The sequence below is a fragment of the Conger conger genome, chromosome 7 (genome assembly GCF_963514075.1).
Source record: "Conger conger chromosome 7, fConCon1.1, whole genome shotgun sequence".
In the NCBI taxonomy this organism is placed as follows: domain Eukaryota; kingdom Metazoa; phylum Chordata; class Actinopteri; order Anguilliformes; family Congridae; genus Conger; species Conger conger.
Window position 1 is genome coordinate 36,018,902 of NC_083766.1, and position 15,773 is coordinate 36,034,674.

A 15,773-nucleotide genomic window follows, 5' to 3' on the forward strand; every position below is an offset into this window, starting at 1 on the left:
GCAAAGCATTTACACGCAAATTAGCACAGCAGCACAATGCAGGACGACAGTGCTGTCAGCTTAAGACCGCAGAACGAGCCCATATCTGAATTATAAATCCTGCAAGCTGCCTATGGAAGAAAACCAGCCAGATGTGCACTGTGGCTGAATACCGTGCGTGAATGGCAGGGATTAGATGTGTGTCACATTATTTTCTGTCTGAATCAATAAGCACAGGCTGGGTCCTGTCTGTTTTTTTTTTCCGGTCTGGTGGAATTGTCGCCCTCGTTTTTCACAGCTTTTGGCCATGGGTGATGTGCAGAAGCAACGGCGCTCCTCTTATCCACACTGTCAAACGCTCTGTCCCATGTGTAGCAGGTCACAGTGTATCACTGACTGCATCATCTCAACAACTCCAAGGTCGCCAGGGGTAAGGGGGGGGGGGAGCAGTCAGAGGAGTGGGAGAGATGCATTCTGGGACTCACCTGACAGTTTTTCCTCATGTGTTGGATTATTCACATTCAGGCTTGGCTTATTCACATTCACAAACCGCAGTAGGGGTTGTGTTTGCTCTGGCCGTGAAGTTGCCGTGTATTCTCGAGATTTCCTGTATTGTTCACTCTGGGACTCCTCTCTCTCAGGGAGGCAGGAAGCTTTTTACAGCCATGGGGGTGTTTGGTCTAGCAGATGGTCGTATTTAAACTGTGGTATTATAGCAGTCCAGTGATGTGAAGAACAGCATATTGCCACCACATGACATTCTCCTCTGATGTGTCCTATGTTTAGACTGGGTTTTTTCTCCAACAGCATCACTTGTCATAAGTTTGGAAAACTGTTGTGGGTTGAATAGTGCAGAAGTTTAGATTCAGACCTGTTGGCATCTCTTTTATTTGGTAGTAGGATTCCCAGATGGGCTGCGCCCTGTTGCCACCCGCAGGGCAGGGCACGCTCTGCAGGTCGTCCGTCCGTGACGGGAATATCTTGTGACACGGCGCTTGTGTGATCACACGCTTGGCTAACGCTGATTATAAAGAAAGTGTAGCCTTGAGGTATTCCAGAACCCCTCGTGCGTGACCTGTAGACTCCAGAGAGAATCATCTTTTTCTCTCTTTCGCTATCTCCCACGCTTCCCCGATGTGTGGCAAAACTGTGATGGGGGAACGAGAGCAGTGGAATTAAAGATGCAAATATGGATGTTTAACCATTTTGTTGGAGAGGACATTTTCAGTGGCTGAGCCTCAGAAGCTGCAGAGCGTGGCCGTCATCTATCGCAAATGCACAGTCGCTCCGGTGTGAGATCAGGGGAAAGTAGATGAAGAAGCCGATCATAAGAAAGACTGTCTTCCTCCTCAGAGGAAGACTGTCATTGATAGCTGGAGAATAAATGCACATGGCTGCTTAGCTGGCATTCTGGTTTCAGTGACAGTAGCTTTTAGTAGTAGACTGTATTCAGCAGTATTGTATTATATGGGAAATTCAGTAGTATTGTATTATATGAGCAATTCAGACAACTGAGCTCATTCTGTAATAATTTCACTTTTTCACGGAAGATTATTTTTCGCTGGTTTGCTGAAACATACATGAATCAATATTGAATCCCACCAAGTGCTTTCAAAATGAAAGTAGGGTAAAATGATCACATAATATTTTTTTACCTAATTGGAGTTTACAATTAATTACAAGAGGGAAATAAACCCAAAGGAAAGAGTTCCTTCGGTTGTACTGAGCTCACAGTAAATATGTTATATAAACGCTTGCTGTTTCTGCCTTAACACTGTCCCTGGGGCTTAGCGTTCTCTTTGAGCAACTCTAGGTGCCTTTTTAAATGGAAATCATCCTTCAGCTCGTTGACTTCTGGAGGAAAAAGTAGAGAACACAACGTGATATAATAAATGCAGCACCAAAATAACACACATTATGCAAATTCACACATTCCTCTACTAATCCTGCACCACATCATTTTCTCATGAACTGCACTAATCCAGAACCATACCATCCTCACAAATACAGTACTTTCATATAATGCAGTTGTTATTCTAATCTGGAGGTTCTCACACTACACAGCCCAATACAATACATTGGCCCTTTGATATTGTGCCAGGATTTTACACCTGATGTACCTTGCTGAGGTAATGAAGGTGTACTTTGAGCTGCATGTGTATGCACATTGACTGTTTGAGCATCTGCTAGAGCCAGAGAAACATTGCTTCCCCTAGGTCCTCCATCGATTACGTGCTGGTCTGCATCAAGCAGTTCATGCATACACTTTCCCCCCGGACATTTCAGAGAAGCCGGACTGACCCCCGGGGAAATGCAGGAGATGTTCACTGACTACAGTACGGCAGCCAAGCGAGGATAAATGAAAAGAAACTCAGTAGTCCCATGTCAGCATATGCAGCGCATCACACACTGTAGATCATATCGTTCTGTGAGGGCCATTTTGGTGGTGAAAAGATGGGTCTGTTTCACACTTTCACCCTTGTGTGCTCCATAGTGTTTTAAGCAATTTAATTGTAGCTAAGTAGCATCACTGTTATCATTTACCATTGTCCACCTTTGACAACTGAATACATGCCTTCCCTATCCATGCACATTTTGTTAATGTTTGTCTTTTTTTCCCTTCTACCCGTCTAGTGATCTGAAGCGCAGAGTAAGCATTTTGATTGACGGGTCGCTCATCATCTCCCAAGTGAAACCAGAGGATGCTGGGAAATATACCTGTAGCCCCAGTAACAGCCTTGGCCGCCCGCCGTCTGCTTCAGCATACCTGACGGTGCAATGTGAGTGTGAGCTTTTCATTGACTGTGCTTTAGTGCTGCAGGTACTTTGGCTGTATTTCGGCTCCAGGTGCATTGGCCTCTTGCCACCATTTCAGGGCTTTCTCCCCCCTGGGGACTTTTTACCTGATGTGCTTGCTATTTTGGGGTTCAGATCTCATTTTAGCCTTTTTTTCCCATTCTGTTACTCTGTACAAAGCCTTTTGTAAAAAAAAAAAGCACCTTGTAAAAACGGACTTGACTTATATGGTTTCGGAAAACATGTTATTTTTATGTCAATTCATATATTTCTATACAGAAGTCATGAAGATCTGATATATGCAGGGCCCATGTATTGCTTATACTGATCAACTTACAGTGCAGAATAACATTGCTGAATTCACGTGATTTACATGAGAAATAGTGCCATAACAGGCTAACAGCATATCTAGATAAGCAAATATATCACTACGCATCACTAAAGCACAATGGCAAATAAACTGTTTTCACATAAGGATTATATCCATAGCAATCCCAAAGATAGAAAAACATAATGCAGTGAACAGTGCCCTAACCGGACCTAGTGAATAAGGTATGAGAGTTAGGAGGGGGGTGAACGGCATGTATGAAACATACGTGTTTACAGACGCGCTGGACTGTAATGCAATGCGTTGTAATGCTGAAGGTTCTGCATCCAGGCTTGCCTTTAATTGTGGAGGGGCTTTCGGTCTCTGAGCCAATTGCGTCTGCTGGAAGTCGAGGCACATTAGCTCCAGCTCTGATCCCCGGAGCACTGGCGGATTCAATGTCCTTTGTTCCCACGATTTTTGACCTTGAGTCTGCTGGCAGTCCAGATGTTTTCTTCCCGGCTCCCCGCCCGCTGTACGCCACATCAGTGCTGTGCCAAAGAGGATATCTGTCAAATGACTGATTGTCAAATAGATTGGGGTGGCCTGTAGCGTAGTGGTTAAGGTACATGACTGGGACCCGAAAGGTCGGTGGTTCTAATCCCGGTGTAGCCACAATATAGTCCGCACCGCCATTGGGCCCCTGAGCAAGGCCCTTAACCCTGCATTGCTCCAGGGGAGGATTGTCTCATGCTTAGTCTAATCAACTGCATGTTGCTCTGGATAAGAGTGTCTGCCATATGCCATTAATGTAATGTAAATTGTTTGTTTGAAGAAATTTTTTAAGTTTAATTTGCAATATATGCGAATGAGTAAACAAAGCTGCAGAAGAGATCCCTTTTGCGAGATTGGTTGAAGATTTTGTTTTATATACCGTACACAAAAATAGGTTTCCAGGGCAACAGGCAGGTAGACTTTTTCGCACCCGTCCTGAAATTCGATTTTGTTCGCCTGAGGTTTAGCCCTGAGAAGCCAGTGGTGCAGCAGAGAGGATTATGACATCACAGCAAAGGCAAGCTGTGGAGGGCACCTCTGAGCCAATACTGCGATAAACCTTCCACAGTCTACCAATTACAGAACGGCTTGTGGTAGTGACGTCATTGTCCTTAAAAGAGCATAATGCTTGCCTCCTCTGGCACGCGCGCAGCCTCACGTTGCCGTGACGGTCAAGATGTCTCACTGTGCGGGAAAAAAGGATTCGCTGGGATTTTAGACCCGTAAGAGAAAGAGAGGGAGATGAAGAGAAAGCGAGAGAGTGAGACAGCGAGAGAGACAACGTGCAAAAAAGAGGTTCGCGGAGACATTTCTGCAGCACACTGGAGCCTGGATCATCACTGTATTAAAGCCCCTCTCTGATTATTCTGGGGATGTGTAATGACAGCAGGCCTTCCCTGCAGTCCCCGGAGGGCTGGGTGGGGGAGGGGAGGGGGCAGAGGAGAGTTGGCGCACAGGTGAGGCGGCTGTGTGTCAGTAAGAGGTAATTATCCTCTGTAGTGGCGGACGGGGAGCCGGGGGGGGGGAGGGGCGGTGGATGTGTTAGAAGAGGTGACATCATCGCTCCAGCTCCGCTCCAGCGGAAGCCCGCACTGGAGTGACGTCACCGGCAGACGCTTGGCAGGTGGCCTTCGTAGACGCTGTCGGGCCCCGGGAGACGGGCGGGCGCACGGCGGTGCCACAGCGCCACCGAGAGGCGGACAGCGGAACAGGGAGAGGGGGGAGAGGGGGGGTGGCAGGGGGCGCGAGAGCTGCACGTCTGTCTGCTCTCCCGGAGCGCCTGCTGTGGCTAAAAATAGCGCGGGCCACCTCGCCGAGCGACGGCGAGATGGATTTCACTCAGCGTTTCATTCCCGAGCGTCTCCACGCGCGCCCGCGCTCCTCCTCGCGCGCCCAGCGCTGCGGATGTCTGCCGCTTCTGCCAGACGGTAATGCGGCACGACGACAGCCGTAATCACCCAGCCTTCCTCAAGGACACGATCCCCTCGCAGGGGGTCGGCGAAAAGGAGCTAAGTGTTTTATCGGCTGCCCCGGGAAAAAAAGGAAAGAAAACGCGCCATGAAATAAAAATTTTTTTTTTTTACATTTTATATAAAGTCTGGTTAGTTAAAGGACGGATGTGGCTTCCGCCTTCTTGTCCGTAATGACAGCACACGCGGCTGAGAAGAGCGGGCTTAATGATAATTCCTCACAGTCGGTCACAACGTGCCAGCGTCGGTGTCCTGTGTGGCCATTTTGAGTTGGCGACACTGAAAGGTGTAGTTGACAGGTTTCCCCTCCGCACATCTCGGTTTTCTCTTTCTGTCATAAAGAAAGCGCATCCGCCACCCACACCAGCCTCCACTCTGTCTCTCTCCCCGGGACCAGGAGGATAACCGCGGTTTGAATATTCAAAAGAGGGTCAGCCAGGGCCGAGCTATGGTTGGAATAATAATACCATCAAGCGCATCCTGAAATAAATTGATATTCCTTCGTATTTCCATAAGGCGTGCAAGGATGTAACTAGAGGCTGAAGCGGTCATACATGGATATCCTCAAAGGGATTGAGACAAGGCTTTCAATGCCAGCGAAATGCTGCACAGTATATCCACAGTATTTTATTTTTGCTGCACGGTCCAATTATTTTATGGAGTTTTATTCCGCTTAAGCACCCCGCATGATTTCTAATGACGTTGACCTGACTGGGGCCTGGCTTGCCGTCACAAGATTAATTTACCTTTGACTTGATGTTTACATTTGGCTTTTGGTGCCTTGTATGCTCTGACTGATATAAATGCAGTGGTTTATTACGGTCTTTGGTAGAGTTAACCAGTGTGCTTTCCCTGAGGCACCATCTTGTCTCTATTTCAGGCCCTATAGGTTTTGTGTGGAACTGCCATTTTGATTTTGAGAGGCTACACTGAGCTTATCTCTGTTCAAATGGGTTTACCTTGCCTGCTTTTAATCTCATCCTCAGTGAAGGGGTATCTGTCATTCCAGAGTGACAACAGGCCTTTTGAATATCACCACCAGAGAAATAAATAAATAAAAAAAGTTGTACAACACAGAAATTAAATTAACTTAAATTATTTTATTTTTTTCTCCAGTCAGCTGACATATTCTTAAATGTGTGTGTGTGTGTGTGTGTGTGTGTGTGTGTGTGTGTGTGTGTGCATGTGCACGGGTTCTGCCTTACCCCAGATCCTGCGCGAGTCATAAACATGCCACCAGTTATCTACGTGGCCATTGGCCTGCCAGGATTCATCCGGTGCCCCGTGGATGCCAACCCGCCCGTGACGATGGTCAAGTGGAGGAAAGATGGCCTCCCTCTGAGAGTGGAGAAGGTGACTCACGCTGACCTCAGCCCTCCGATTGGCTTCCCTTCCAGTTGGCCTGACGTGATTGGGGGAAGGGCCAGCTGATCGAGCAGCAGTATTTTTTGCGTATTTGAGCATGTCTGTTTGAAACATGACCAGTTTTCAAGTACTGGATTGTATTGGATACAGGGCCCTCTAGTAGAGTTGTTCCAGTATCAGTTTTTTTCATGTCATGGTTCGCAGTCTTCATAATTCATATATTATAACCATACTGTCACTAATTTCCCAGCACAAGACAGTGAATGTGCAATCCCGTTCAATGCACTTGGCAGGAATATAGGTCAAAAAGAACGGAAAGTCCACACACCATGTAGCCTAAGCCCCGGCAGCCTGTTGGGCTGAAGCAAAATGCATGTGGCTCTTCCATTCTTCATCACTCTACAGCCATTAAAATGCCATGGATCACACTCAGACGCTCTCAAAACATCTCGTTTGTACACTGAAATCTCAGAGTCAGGCAGCCTTAATTGAAAAAGACATTAGGCTATAAATGCCGTCAAATAGAAAAAAAAAACCTGTGCTGGCGTTTAGGCTATATCCAAAGTAACTGCCTGCCCTTTATATATATATATATATATTTTTTTTTTTAAACAATAGCTAGTGGGTGTCTCGGTGGCGCAGCCTGTAGAGCACTGACCGCATGCTCATTGCGAGCCGTGATGTCGGCGGTTTGAATCCGACCGTCTGACATTTGTCGCATCTCTTCCCCCTCTCTCACTCCCATTCTTCCTGTCTCTATATACTATCCAATAAAGCTGAAAAAGGCCTAAAAAATATCTTAAAAAAAAAAAACAATGGCTAGATTAAAGTGCGCGTTTAAGTGCGGCGGTAGAGAATGGAAACACGTGTTCAAGCATCACGCACATGTGTGTTTTACGTATGACTGCAAGAGTCAGCGGCCCACACTACCGGAGAATATTCCTGTACCACTCAGTATTATCATAAATACACACAACCCTACCCTCTAGTTTCTCCAAGTCCTCAATAGGCTAAATAAAGAGAATCTTGGATTCACAATAGGCAATGAATATAGCAGTAGTGCAGAATATGACAATATTAAAGAATTGGCTCATTCTGAGAGCTGTGCTTCTTCTGCAGAAAGGTTAGGTTCTGCACACCCTGGCAATCCCTCCTGGTGAGAAGCTTTTACACTTCAATTTCTCATTCTCACCCTCCCCTTTTGGCTCTGAGTTTAAAGATGCAGGTTTCTCCCTCAGTACTTTCATACATTTCTGACAGCGCTACAGTAATATATGGGTAAAAGTGCTACTGTTGAGGTGTGAATATAATGTATTAGTAGCACATGTCAGTGTCAATGTAAAGTGGGCACACGAGAACCAGTGACATCGTAATAGTGTGGTGCCGCAGTCGGTCAAAATGTCAGACCGCGTACACTACTATAACATTCCAAATGCGTCTGTCGACGAAAGTGACGAAGCTCGGTCACATTTTGAAAATCCAAAAGTGTCAGTTGGTGAGTTCGCTGAAGTCAGTTGGTGAGTTCGCTGAAGTCAGCTGGTGAGTTCGCTGAAGTCAGCTGGTGAGTTCGCTGAAGTCAGCTGGTGAGTTCGCTGAAGTCTGGAGGGGGGGGGGGGGTTAGTTACATCATTACGGCGGCTTTAAAATGAAACGGTCATTTGGAATGCGTGATTTGTCATTGTGACATCATTCCGCTTCCTGTTCCTGCTCTGTCGCAGTACCCCGGCTGGAGCCAGATGGAGGACGGGAGCATTCGCGTGGCGGAGGTGACAGAGGATTCTCTCGGCACCTACACCTGTGTGCCTTACAACGCCCTAGGTACCATGGGACAATCCCCCCCGGCCCCCCTGGTGCTAAAGGTACAGTAGAGCAGGACCGGCTCCTCCTGAAAGCGGCCAGAGGGCGTGGCGTGATCGCCATGTTGGCCCGCGGCTCAAACGGCGCTGTTCTCCTGTCCCGCAGGATCCCCCTAAATTCTCGGTGGTACCGGGAGGAGAATACCGGCAGGAGGCGGGGAGAGAGCTGGTCATCCCCTGTGAGGCGGAGGGAGACCCCTTCCCAAACATCACGTGGAGAAAGGCAAGGCCCCGTCCTCTCCCTCTCTCCGCTCTTACGCTGAACACCCTCCCCTGTCCTGGCTATTAATGTTCACTCTGTTTTTGGCAACAGCTGAAGGCCACTGAATTACTATTATTTTGCTGTTCAGCCCACTGGTAGCTGCATGCTGTGTATCGGGTTTCCTCGGTTTTTGCTTATTTGGCACACCCAAATATATCGTTTTTAGGCAACTAGACATCCCTGTGATTGTGTCTTTGCAGTATCCATCTGTCTTTGCTGTTTGGGCTTGAGTATGTATCTTCCTTGCTTATACACTCAGTGAGCACTTTATTTGGTATTTACTAGACTTTTTATGCCTTCTGCTGCTGTAGCCTATCCACTTAGAGGTTTGATGCGTTATGTGTTCAGGGATGTTTGTCTGCATAGCACTGTTGTAATGTGTGGTTATTTGTGTTACTGTTGCCTTCCTGTCAGCTTTGACCAGTCTGCGTTTCTGTCTGCAGAACAGCTGCTCACTGGATGTTTTTGTTTTTCACACCATTCTTTGCTAATTCTATTGTGTGTGAAAATCCCAGGAGGTCAGCAGTTTCTGAGATACTCAAACCAGATACTCTGAGATACTCTGGCATCAACAATCATTCCACGGTCAAAGTCACATAGATCACATTTTTTCCCCATCCTGATGGTTGATATGAACATTAACTGAAGCTCCTGACCCATATCTGCATGATTTTATGCATTGCACTGCTGCCACACGATTAGATAATCGCATGAATAAGTAGGTGTACAGGTGCTGGTAATAAAGTGGTCAGTGAGTGTCTGTCTCTGCTTCCTAGTCTATTTTTAACTGTTGCGGTCTTTCTTTACAGCTGGGTGTTTGTCTCTCTATCTCTGTTTGCCTTTGACGGTTTCAGCCTGTCTCTCTGTGTCTGCTGATGCCTTGGTCGTTTTCCTCGTGCGTTAAGGTAGGAAAGCCCAGCAGGAGCAAGCACAACGTCCTACCGAGAGGCAGCTTACAGTTCAAATCCCTCAGCAAGGAGGACCACGGGGAGTGGGAATGTGTCGCAACCAACGTGGCCACAAGCATCACTGCCAGCACGCACCTCCTTGTGATAGGTATGGTTTTCCCCCTCAACCACCATCTCTCCCCACCTTCAAGCGCAAACTGAAGATGCACCTCTTCAAGCAGCACCTCTCCCCATCCCTCCCTACCTCCCTGTGAACCTTAATTGTTGTCTTTGTGATTTACGTTGTGTTTCGGTATTTTTAGTTGGCTAGGTAAGCAGTATTTGGATAGTTAAGTTTGGTCACTTTTGCTTTGTTGTTTGTTTGTTTATTTGTTGTTTAAAAAAAAACTGGTCCTTATGTTGTACGGGTAGCAATTGAAATTGTACTTCCCTCTAGGGTCTTTCAGCGCACTTACCCCTGGTTATGGGTATGCACTTTGTTGTACGTCGCTCTGGATAAGAGCGTCTGCCAAATGCCAATAATGTAATGTAATGTAATCTCAGGGTTACAGTTTAAAACTGACAGACAATGCATGGAGAGACAAGACCCCTGTGTGGCTCATTAGGTAAGATGGAACTCAGGCTCGGTGTGATTGAGGATGGCTTGGGTGACATTGGCAGTAGGAGCAGTCGGAAGGTCGCTGGTTCGATCCCCTCCCTGGGTGTGTCAAAGTGTCCCTGAACAAGACGCCTAACCCCCAATTGCTCCTGACGAGCTGATTGGTACCTTGCATGGCAGTCTACCACCATTGGTGTGTGAGTGTGTGAATGAGCGCTTTCAATAGTAAAGCACTCTGGATAAATGCTTTTCCCATTGACCATGACTGAGAGGAACCAGAGCCATGCGCGATGGGAAATGAACCCTTGGAAAAGTCATTAGTTGGATGTGCCAGATGCTTATCAAGTCAATGACCATGACCAAGCAGATTTATGCATCTATCACACATAGAACCAATTATTTTATCAACGGTAGCTAAGCGTTTAGAATTTTAATATCATATGAGCAGTAAACATTGTAATTTCAGTATAATTTTAAGTGCAGTTGAGAACGTGGACTAATAAGTACTTAAAGGTCACTTGCTAACATTCATTTTGATGGATGCTTAGTGAAGCAATTATCAAAGGCACAACAGAACTAGGACAGAATTAAGTTTCTGAGTAGCCGGGTTATTTCTACAACCACAGCTATCCTATTGTTTGCTGGTGAATACTGCATTGATTATAAACATTTGACATAAAATTAAGTGAAAGGAACACATACATAAAAAGGTAAAGGGTAGTATTAAAAAAGCTAACAGCTGTAAAAAAATAGAAAAACTGTTGCCCACAAAAGTGCTAAAGTGATACTTGCAATTGAGGGAAATGGATATGGAAATGGATATCATGCGTTACAACCCCCAGGAAATCACAGAAGCTTTTTGTAAATGTCAGGTTTATATTAAAAAAAACACAGAGATTTGTGTGCAGTAATTTAGCCCATTTCTGTACAGTATGAGCTTGTTAACGGTGCCGATAGTGCCCGTCATGTTTAGTGCGGTTGTTGAAGTCTGTCACTGCGCTGTAATTGGGCACTCTTTAGAGAGATCTGTGCTTTCGCAGTTGCTCTGAATAGCACCCGAGCAGTCATCACCTCCTGCCAATAACCAGGTGTTGGGTGGTTGTTTTCCAGGCCTGTTAAATCCCCATTGTGTAATCGGCTGCTGCTCTGCACAATTGTGGCTAAAAAAAACCCATATCCCCCCATCCTCCATTCTCCCTGGCGGGATAAAAAAAGGAAGTGTGCTGAGGAAGAGCCTTCAGGAATAAACGCCTGCTTTGCAGAATTTCGAGTTCTGTGCGGTTATTTTTATTCATTTTTTTTTTCCCGATATCGCCATTTCAACTCGTGCCTCTGAACCTTTTACGACCTGTGTTAACAAGTCAATTCCCATCCGTACTGCGAGCAGGCCAGTTAAACAGGGAGGCAAGTGGCACATTGAACAAATCAATCAGCCAGTTAATTAAAGATTATTGAATATACAGTAGCAGCTAACATACTGTAATGCCCCAAAGAGTGTACTAGAGATGGTCAATGTAGATTTACAACATTTTAGGAGGACAATAGTACGGCGATAAAACAAAAAAACATATTTGTTTGACTGAATTTGGTTTTTGAGAGGTGTTCTGACTGATATCTACAGTAAGGTAGATGTACAAAATGCATGCAAATTGAGGGAGATTGAAAGCACATGTTGTTGTGTTGTGTTGGCAACTTAAATTAATTAATTCCACTGAATCTCAGAAGATACAGAAACCAACAGCTTGATGTCCCATCGTTTTTATGAGGTTTCATTCTTGCTCAGGAAAGTTGCTTAGGGCAGCGTTGTTTGGATCCGATGTGGTTTCATCCATGTGCCTGGCTGAGGTAAAACCTGACTCTAAATGAAATGGCTTTGACCTGTGACCCCACCTGCCAGCGGACACATCACATTGACATCATTATCGAGAGCTCCCAGCAGGCCTGGAGGTGAGGGGATTCCTGCCAGCAGCTAAGCTTTAACGATTTAATTCGGAAAATCAGCAGACCTTCATGACATCCTCTTCCTCCCTGCCCGACTGACCCCCCCCCCCTCCCCCCCGCCCTGCCTTCCTCGCAAGCAGTCAGAGGCACAGCGTGACCGCACCATGGGGATTACGTTAATATGAGTGTGTAGGTGACCCCTATTACCACTGTCCCAGACCCGAACCGGGCTCGATTCCCCTTCCTGCAGTTCCCCCCTGTCCCCCTCATATTCTGCGTTGCATGGCGCTGTTCGTTGGCCGAGCACACACCTTTCTGCATGGCGGCTCACGCAGTGAGTGCTAGCCAGGTACGCAGCGGGATGCTTACCGAAGCATTTGGGTGTAAGTAACGCACTCGAGCACTGCCTTTCTCAGAATACAGATCTGTTGCTGTCTGATTACCGGTTGTGTTCCCGACGGCTGTCCCACCACAGTGCATCTCTTCTGCATGCTGGCCTACTCAGTACATTATGAGCAATGATGAAGCCTTTCTATTGCAAAGATAGTCTTACATTGAAATTAAATGTAACAGTTAATTCACAGCACCGCTGAAATTGCTTGTCTGTTTACTTACAGGCAAAGCTGGGTAAAGTGCCAGTGTTGTCATGGAAACTGATGTTCTTGGCATGAAGCAAAGGTTATGCTATTTAGTCTAATGCCTTGTAAGTTGTATAAAGGCTTTGCCAGGTATGCAAATATGTGTTTGATGCATACTGTATGTGGTCAGACTGGGTGGGTGTTGACACGAGTATATTGCCGGGTTTTGGGTATAGAAGATGCATATGCATGCATGCCTGTGTGTGTGTGGGTTTCTTTGAGAGGAATCTGTTTCTTCACAGATCACTCTTATACAGTCTAGAAGTGGCACATATCTTTTTAGCTGTCCATTCCGCTGGGGTATCTCCAGACGAGGACTGACCTGGAATCTGTACTTCTGTCCATAGCAATGGGGGAATCTCCAGACTACGACTGACCTGGAATCTGTACTTGTGTCCATAGCAATGGGGGAATCTCCAGACTACGACTGACCTGGAATCTGTACTTGTGTCCAAAGCAATGGGAAATCTCCAGACCAGGACTGACCTGGGATCTGCGCCTGCGTCCATAGAGCTGTCATGTCTCCACGCTAGGCCTGACCCGAACGCGCTGATGAAACCGTGATGTCTCCCCAGGCACAAGCCCACACGCCCCAACCAACGTCCACGTTTCGGCCTCGACGACCTCGGCAAATGTCTCCTGGGAGCCCGGATACGACGGCGGATACGAACAGACATTCTCAGTCTGGTACGGCCATGTGTGAGTCATCCCAGCATGCTTTGCTTCCGCTTCTTTCCTTATGATTTGTACCTGAGCTCTACCCTGCTTCTGTGAGGCTGTGGCACGGAGGGTGTGTGTGTGTGTGTGCGGTTGGGTGGCGGGCGGTGGCATGGCCGGGGATACTGGGCTGCTGCTACAGTGTGGGGGGGAGGCGGGGGCTGAGGGGGCAAATGAGAACAGAGCACCAGGGTACAGTCTGTTATACACAGCAAAATGTCCAGTGTTAATTGAACTCTTTACAGTATGGTCCACTCGGAACATTTTGCTGTGCGTAGATTGTGCCGCTGGTTGTTTCTCAAGAATTAGTCATCTGCGACCAGCGTGAACCGGAAACCGTCGAAAGCTTGGATTTTGTTTGGAATCAGTGCATGTAATAGTTGTGGATTATGGGTTGCATGGCTTTGTGAATTACATATTAGCTTATGTTCAGTGTTTCAGTATTCATTCCAGTCTTGTTTTGAATATCAGGCGGTGCACAATTACTGTGAAGCCAAGTTTCGAAGCTAACTTCAACACGATTATCAGGCAGGGCACAGATATTGAAGATAACTTCAATGCGTACACTGTTACAGGAGAAATTATTTTCAGAGATGTTGCAGGAGCAAGAGAGAGTGAGCAAGACACGAGAGAGAGAGAGAGAGAGAGAGAGACAGAGAGAGAGAGAGAGAGAGAGAGAGGTGTTATTGAATTTCCTGCAGCAGAGACGGTAATCATATCAATGTAGGCCATCAAGAAAGCTTGGCCCCTGACCATGGGGTACAAACATATAACCAGAGCAGAATCATCAGCCCATCACCATCCTGGGGCTGAGTCCTTATGAACGACGGCACATATAAAACACCTTATTAAAACCATAAAGGCAATCACAAAGCACTGCTGTGCGTAATTAGCCTGGCCTTCAAACAGTCCGTCACTGCAAGAAATAAGGGAAGCGTATGCTTTAAAGGCTAATGGCATACAACCCCTTCCATATGCTGCGCCGATCGACACATGATAAACTGGGTCACACCGTGCTTAGAAAATTAATTCCCTTTCACCTTCTTTTTAATAACATTTGACACCGTGTAATTTCAGCCGCCAATAAGAGAGACAACTTGTTTTTCATAGACTGGCCTATAGTATATTTGTGGGTTTTAATGGCTTTATATGGTAAAAAAAAAAAAAAAAAAACGATTCATTTACAGATTGCTTCTCCATGGAGACAGAAAGGAAGAAAGGAGAAGGAATTTGTGCTGGGTTTGTGTTCTGCAGTGTCGTCTGTCGAAGGCATTGCTCTTTGCAGCGACAGAACACAAACGCTGCCTGCCATGCAGGAACTGACGCCAGCCCCACTGACACTATTCTGATGAAGCACGATTCAGACCGCCACAAGAATACCCAGCTGCAAGAAGGCCTACGCTGCCTAGACTGTGGTATATAGTAGTGCAAATGGCATATCACATTCAAAGGTTATTTAAGATTTATTGGGGAAGTGAACACACTATCAATTGATTGATTTATGAATTGATTTACAGACGACAGTACAGCGTTCACATCTGGCTTTTACTGACCTCTGTCCATATTGGTGAGTACAGTCAAATACAGAGTACAGAGAAGGAGCAGTGCAGAAAAACACATTCCGTATAATCTCGGACCTGCTATGCTAAACAAACATGTCCTTTAGAGTTTACCGCAGCATTGGAAATACTAGCTTCCAGTATATGTATTGGAGTACTTTAGTCATTTTAGTGTTCACTAATTAAGTTGATGACATGTGATGCAAAAAACAGCCAAACAGCCACACGACTGTCATGGTGGGAGGTAATACCCGTGGTGATCGCCAGAGGGCCTAGGATCATTGGTAACACCTGTTCCTCGTTTGCACCATGGGAATTGCCTCCCAGCAGAGTATTTAAGGCCAGTTCTGACTGGCCTTCAGGGCTTCTGTGTTCTATAAGGTGGGGGTAGAGCGGAGAGCCAGGAGCGACCAGAGGAAGAACCCTACTGAGCGAACGCGCTGGGGTTGGTTTAGAGGGATATTCAGGAACGGAAAACAATATCTACTCCCAGAAGAAAGGGAGGAACAAAAACTAACCCGAAGGCGATTCTTAATAAGGAAACAGAAAACAAGCCCAAAACGGCTGAAGAAAAATAAAACAACCCTCACAAAACAGGGCGAATAATCAAATCACTATTTGTGCTTAAAGGCGAGCACAGATACAGATAAACAGGGAGTTCAGAAATAAAAGTACAACCTAGCAAAAAACCGCTAGGCATGAAACAAAAAACTCATGAGGCGCAGCTCAGGCAAAACACAAACTAAAATACATATACTGGGGACAACGTCCCTCTACCACCGGCTCACACGAGCCCAAAACAAAAATGAAAACCCTTAGGGAA

General features: G+C 46.3%; 1 protein-coding gene across 1 annotated transcript in view; it reads left to right on the forward strand.

Annotated features, from left to right (window-relative positions):
• Positions 1–15,773, forward strand: part of igsf9bb (immunoglobulin superfamily, member 9Bb) — a 134,781-nt gene that overhangs the window by 82,456 nt on the left and 36,552 nt on the right. Inside the window, exons 7-12 of the mRNA XM_061250243.1 lie at positions 2,614–2,759; positions 6,317–6,459; positions 8,190–8,330; positions 8,434–8,550; positions 9,495–9,645; positions 13,250–13,361. Of these exons, the coding sequence (XP_061106227.1) occupies positions 2,614–2,759; positions 6,317–6,459; positions 8,190–8,330; positions 8,434–8,550; positions 9,495–9,645; positions 13,250–13,361 (810 nt within the window). The remainder of the gene's footprint in view (positions 1–2,613; positions 2,760–6,316; positions 6,460–8,189; positions 8,331–8,433; positions 8,551–9,494; positions 9,646–13,249; positions 13,362–15,773) is intronic.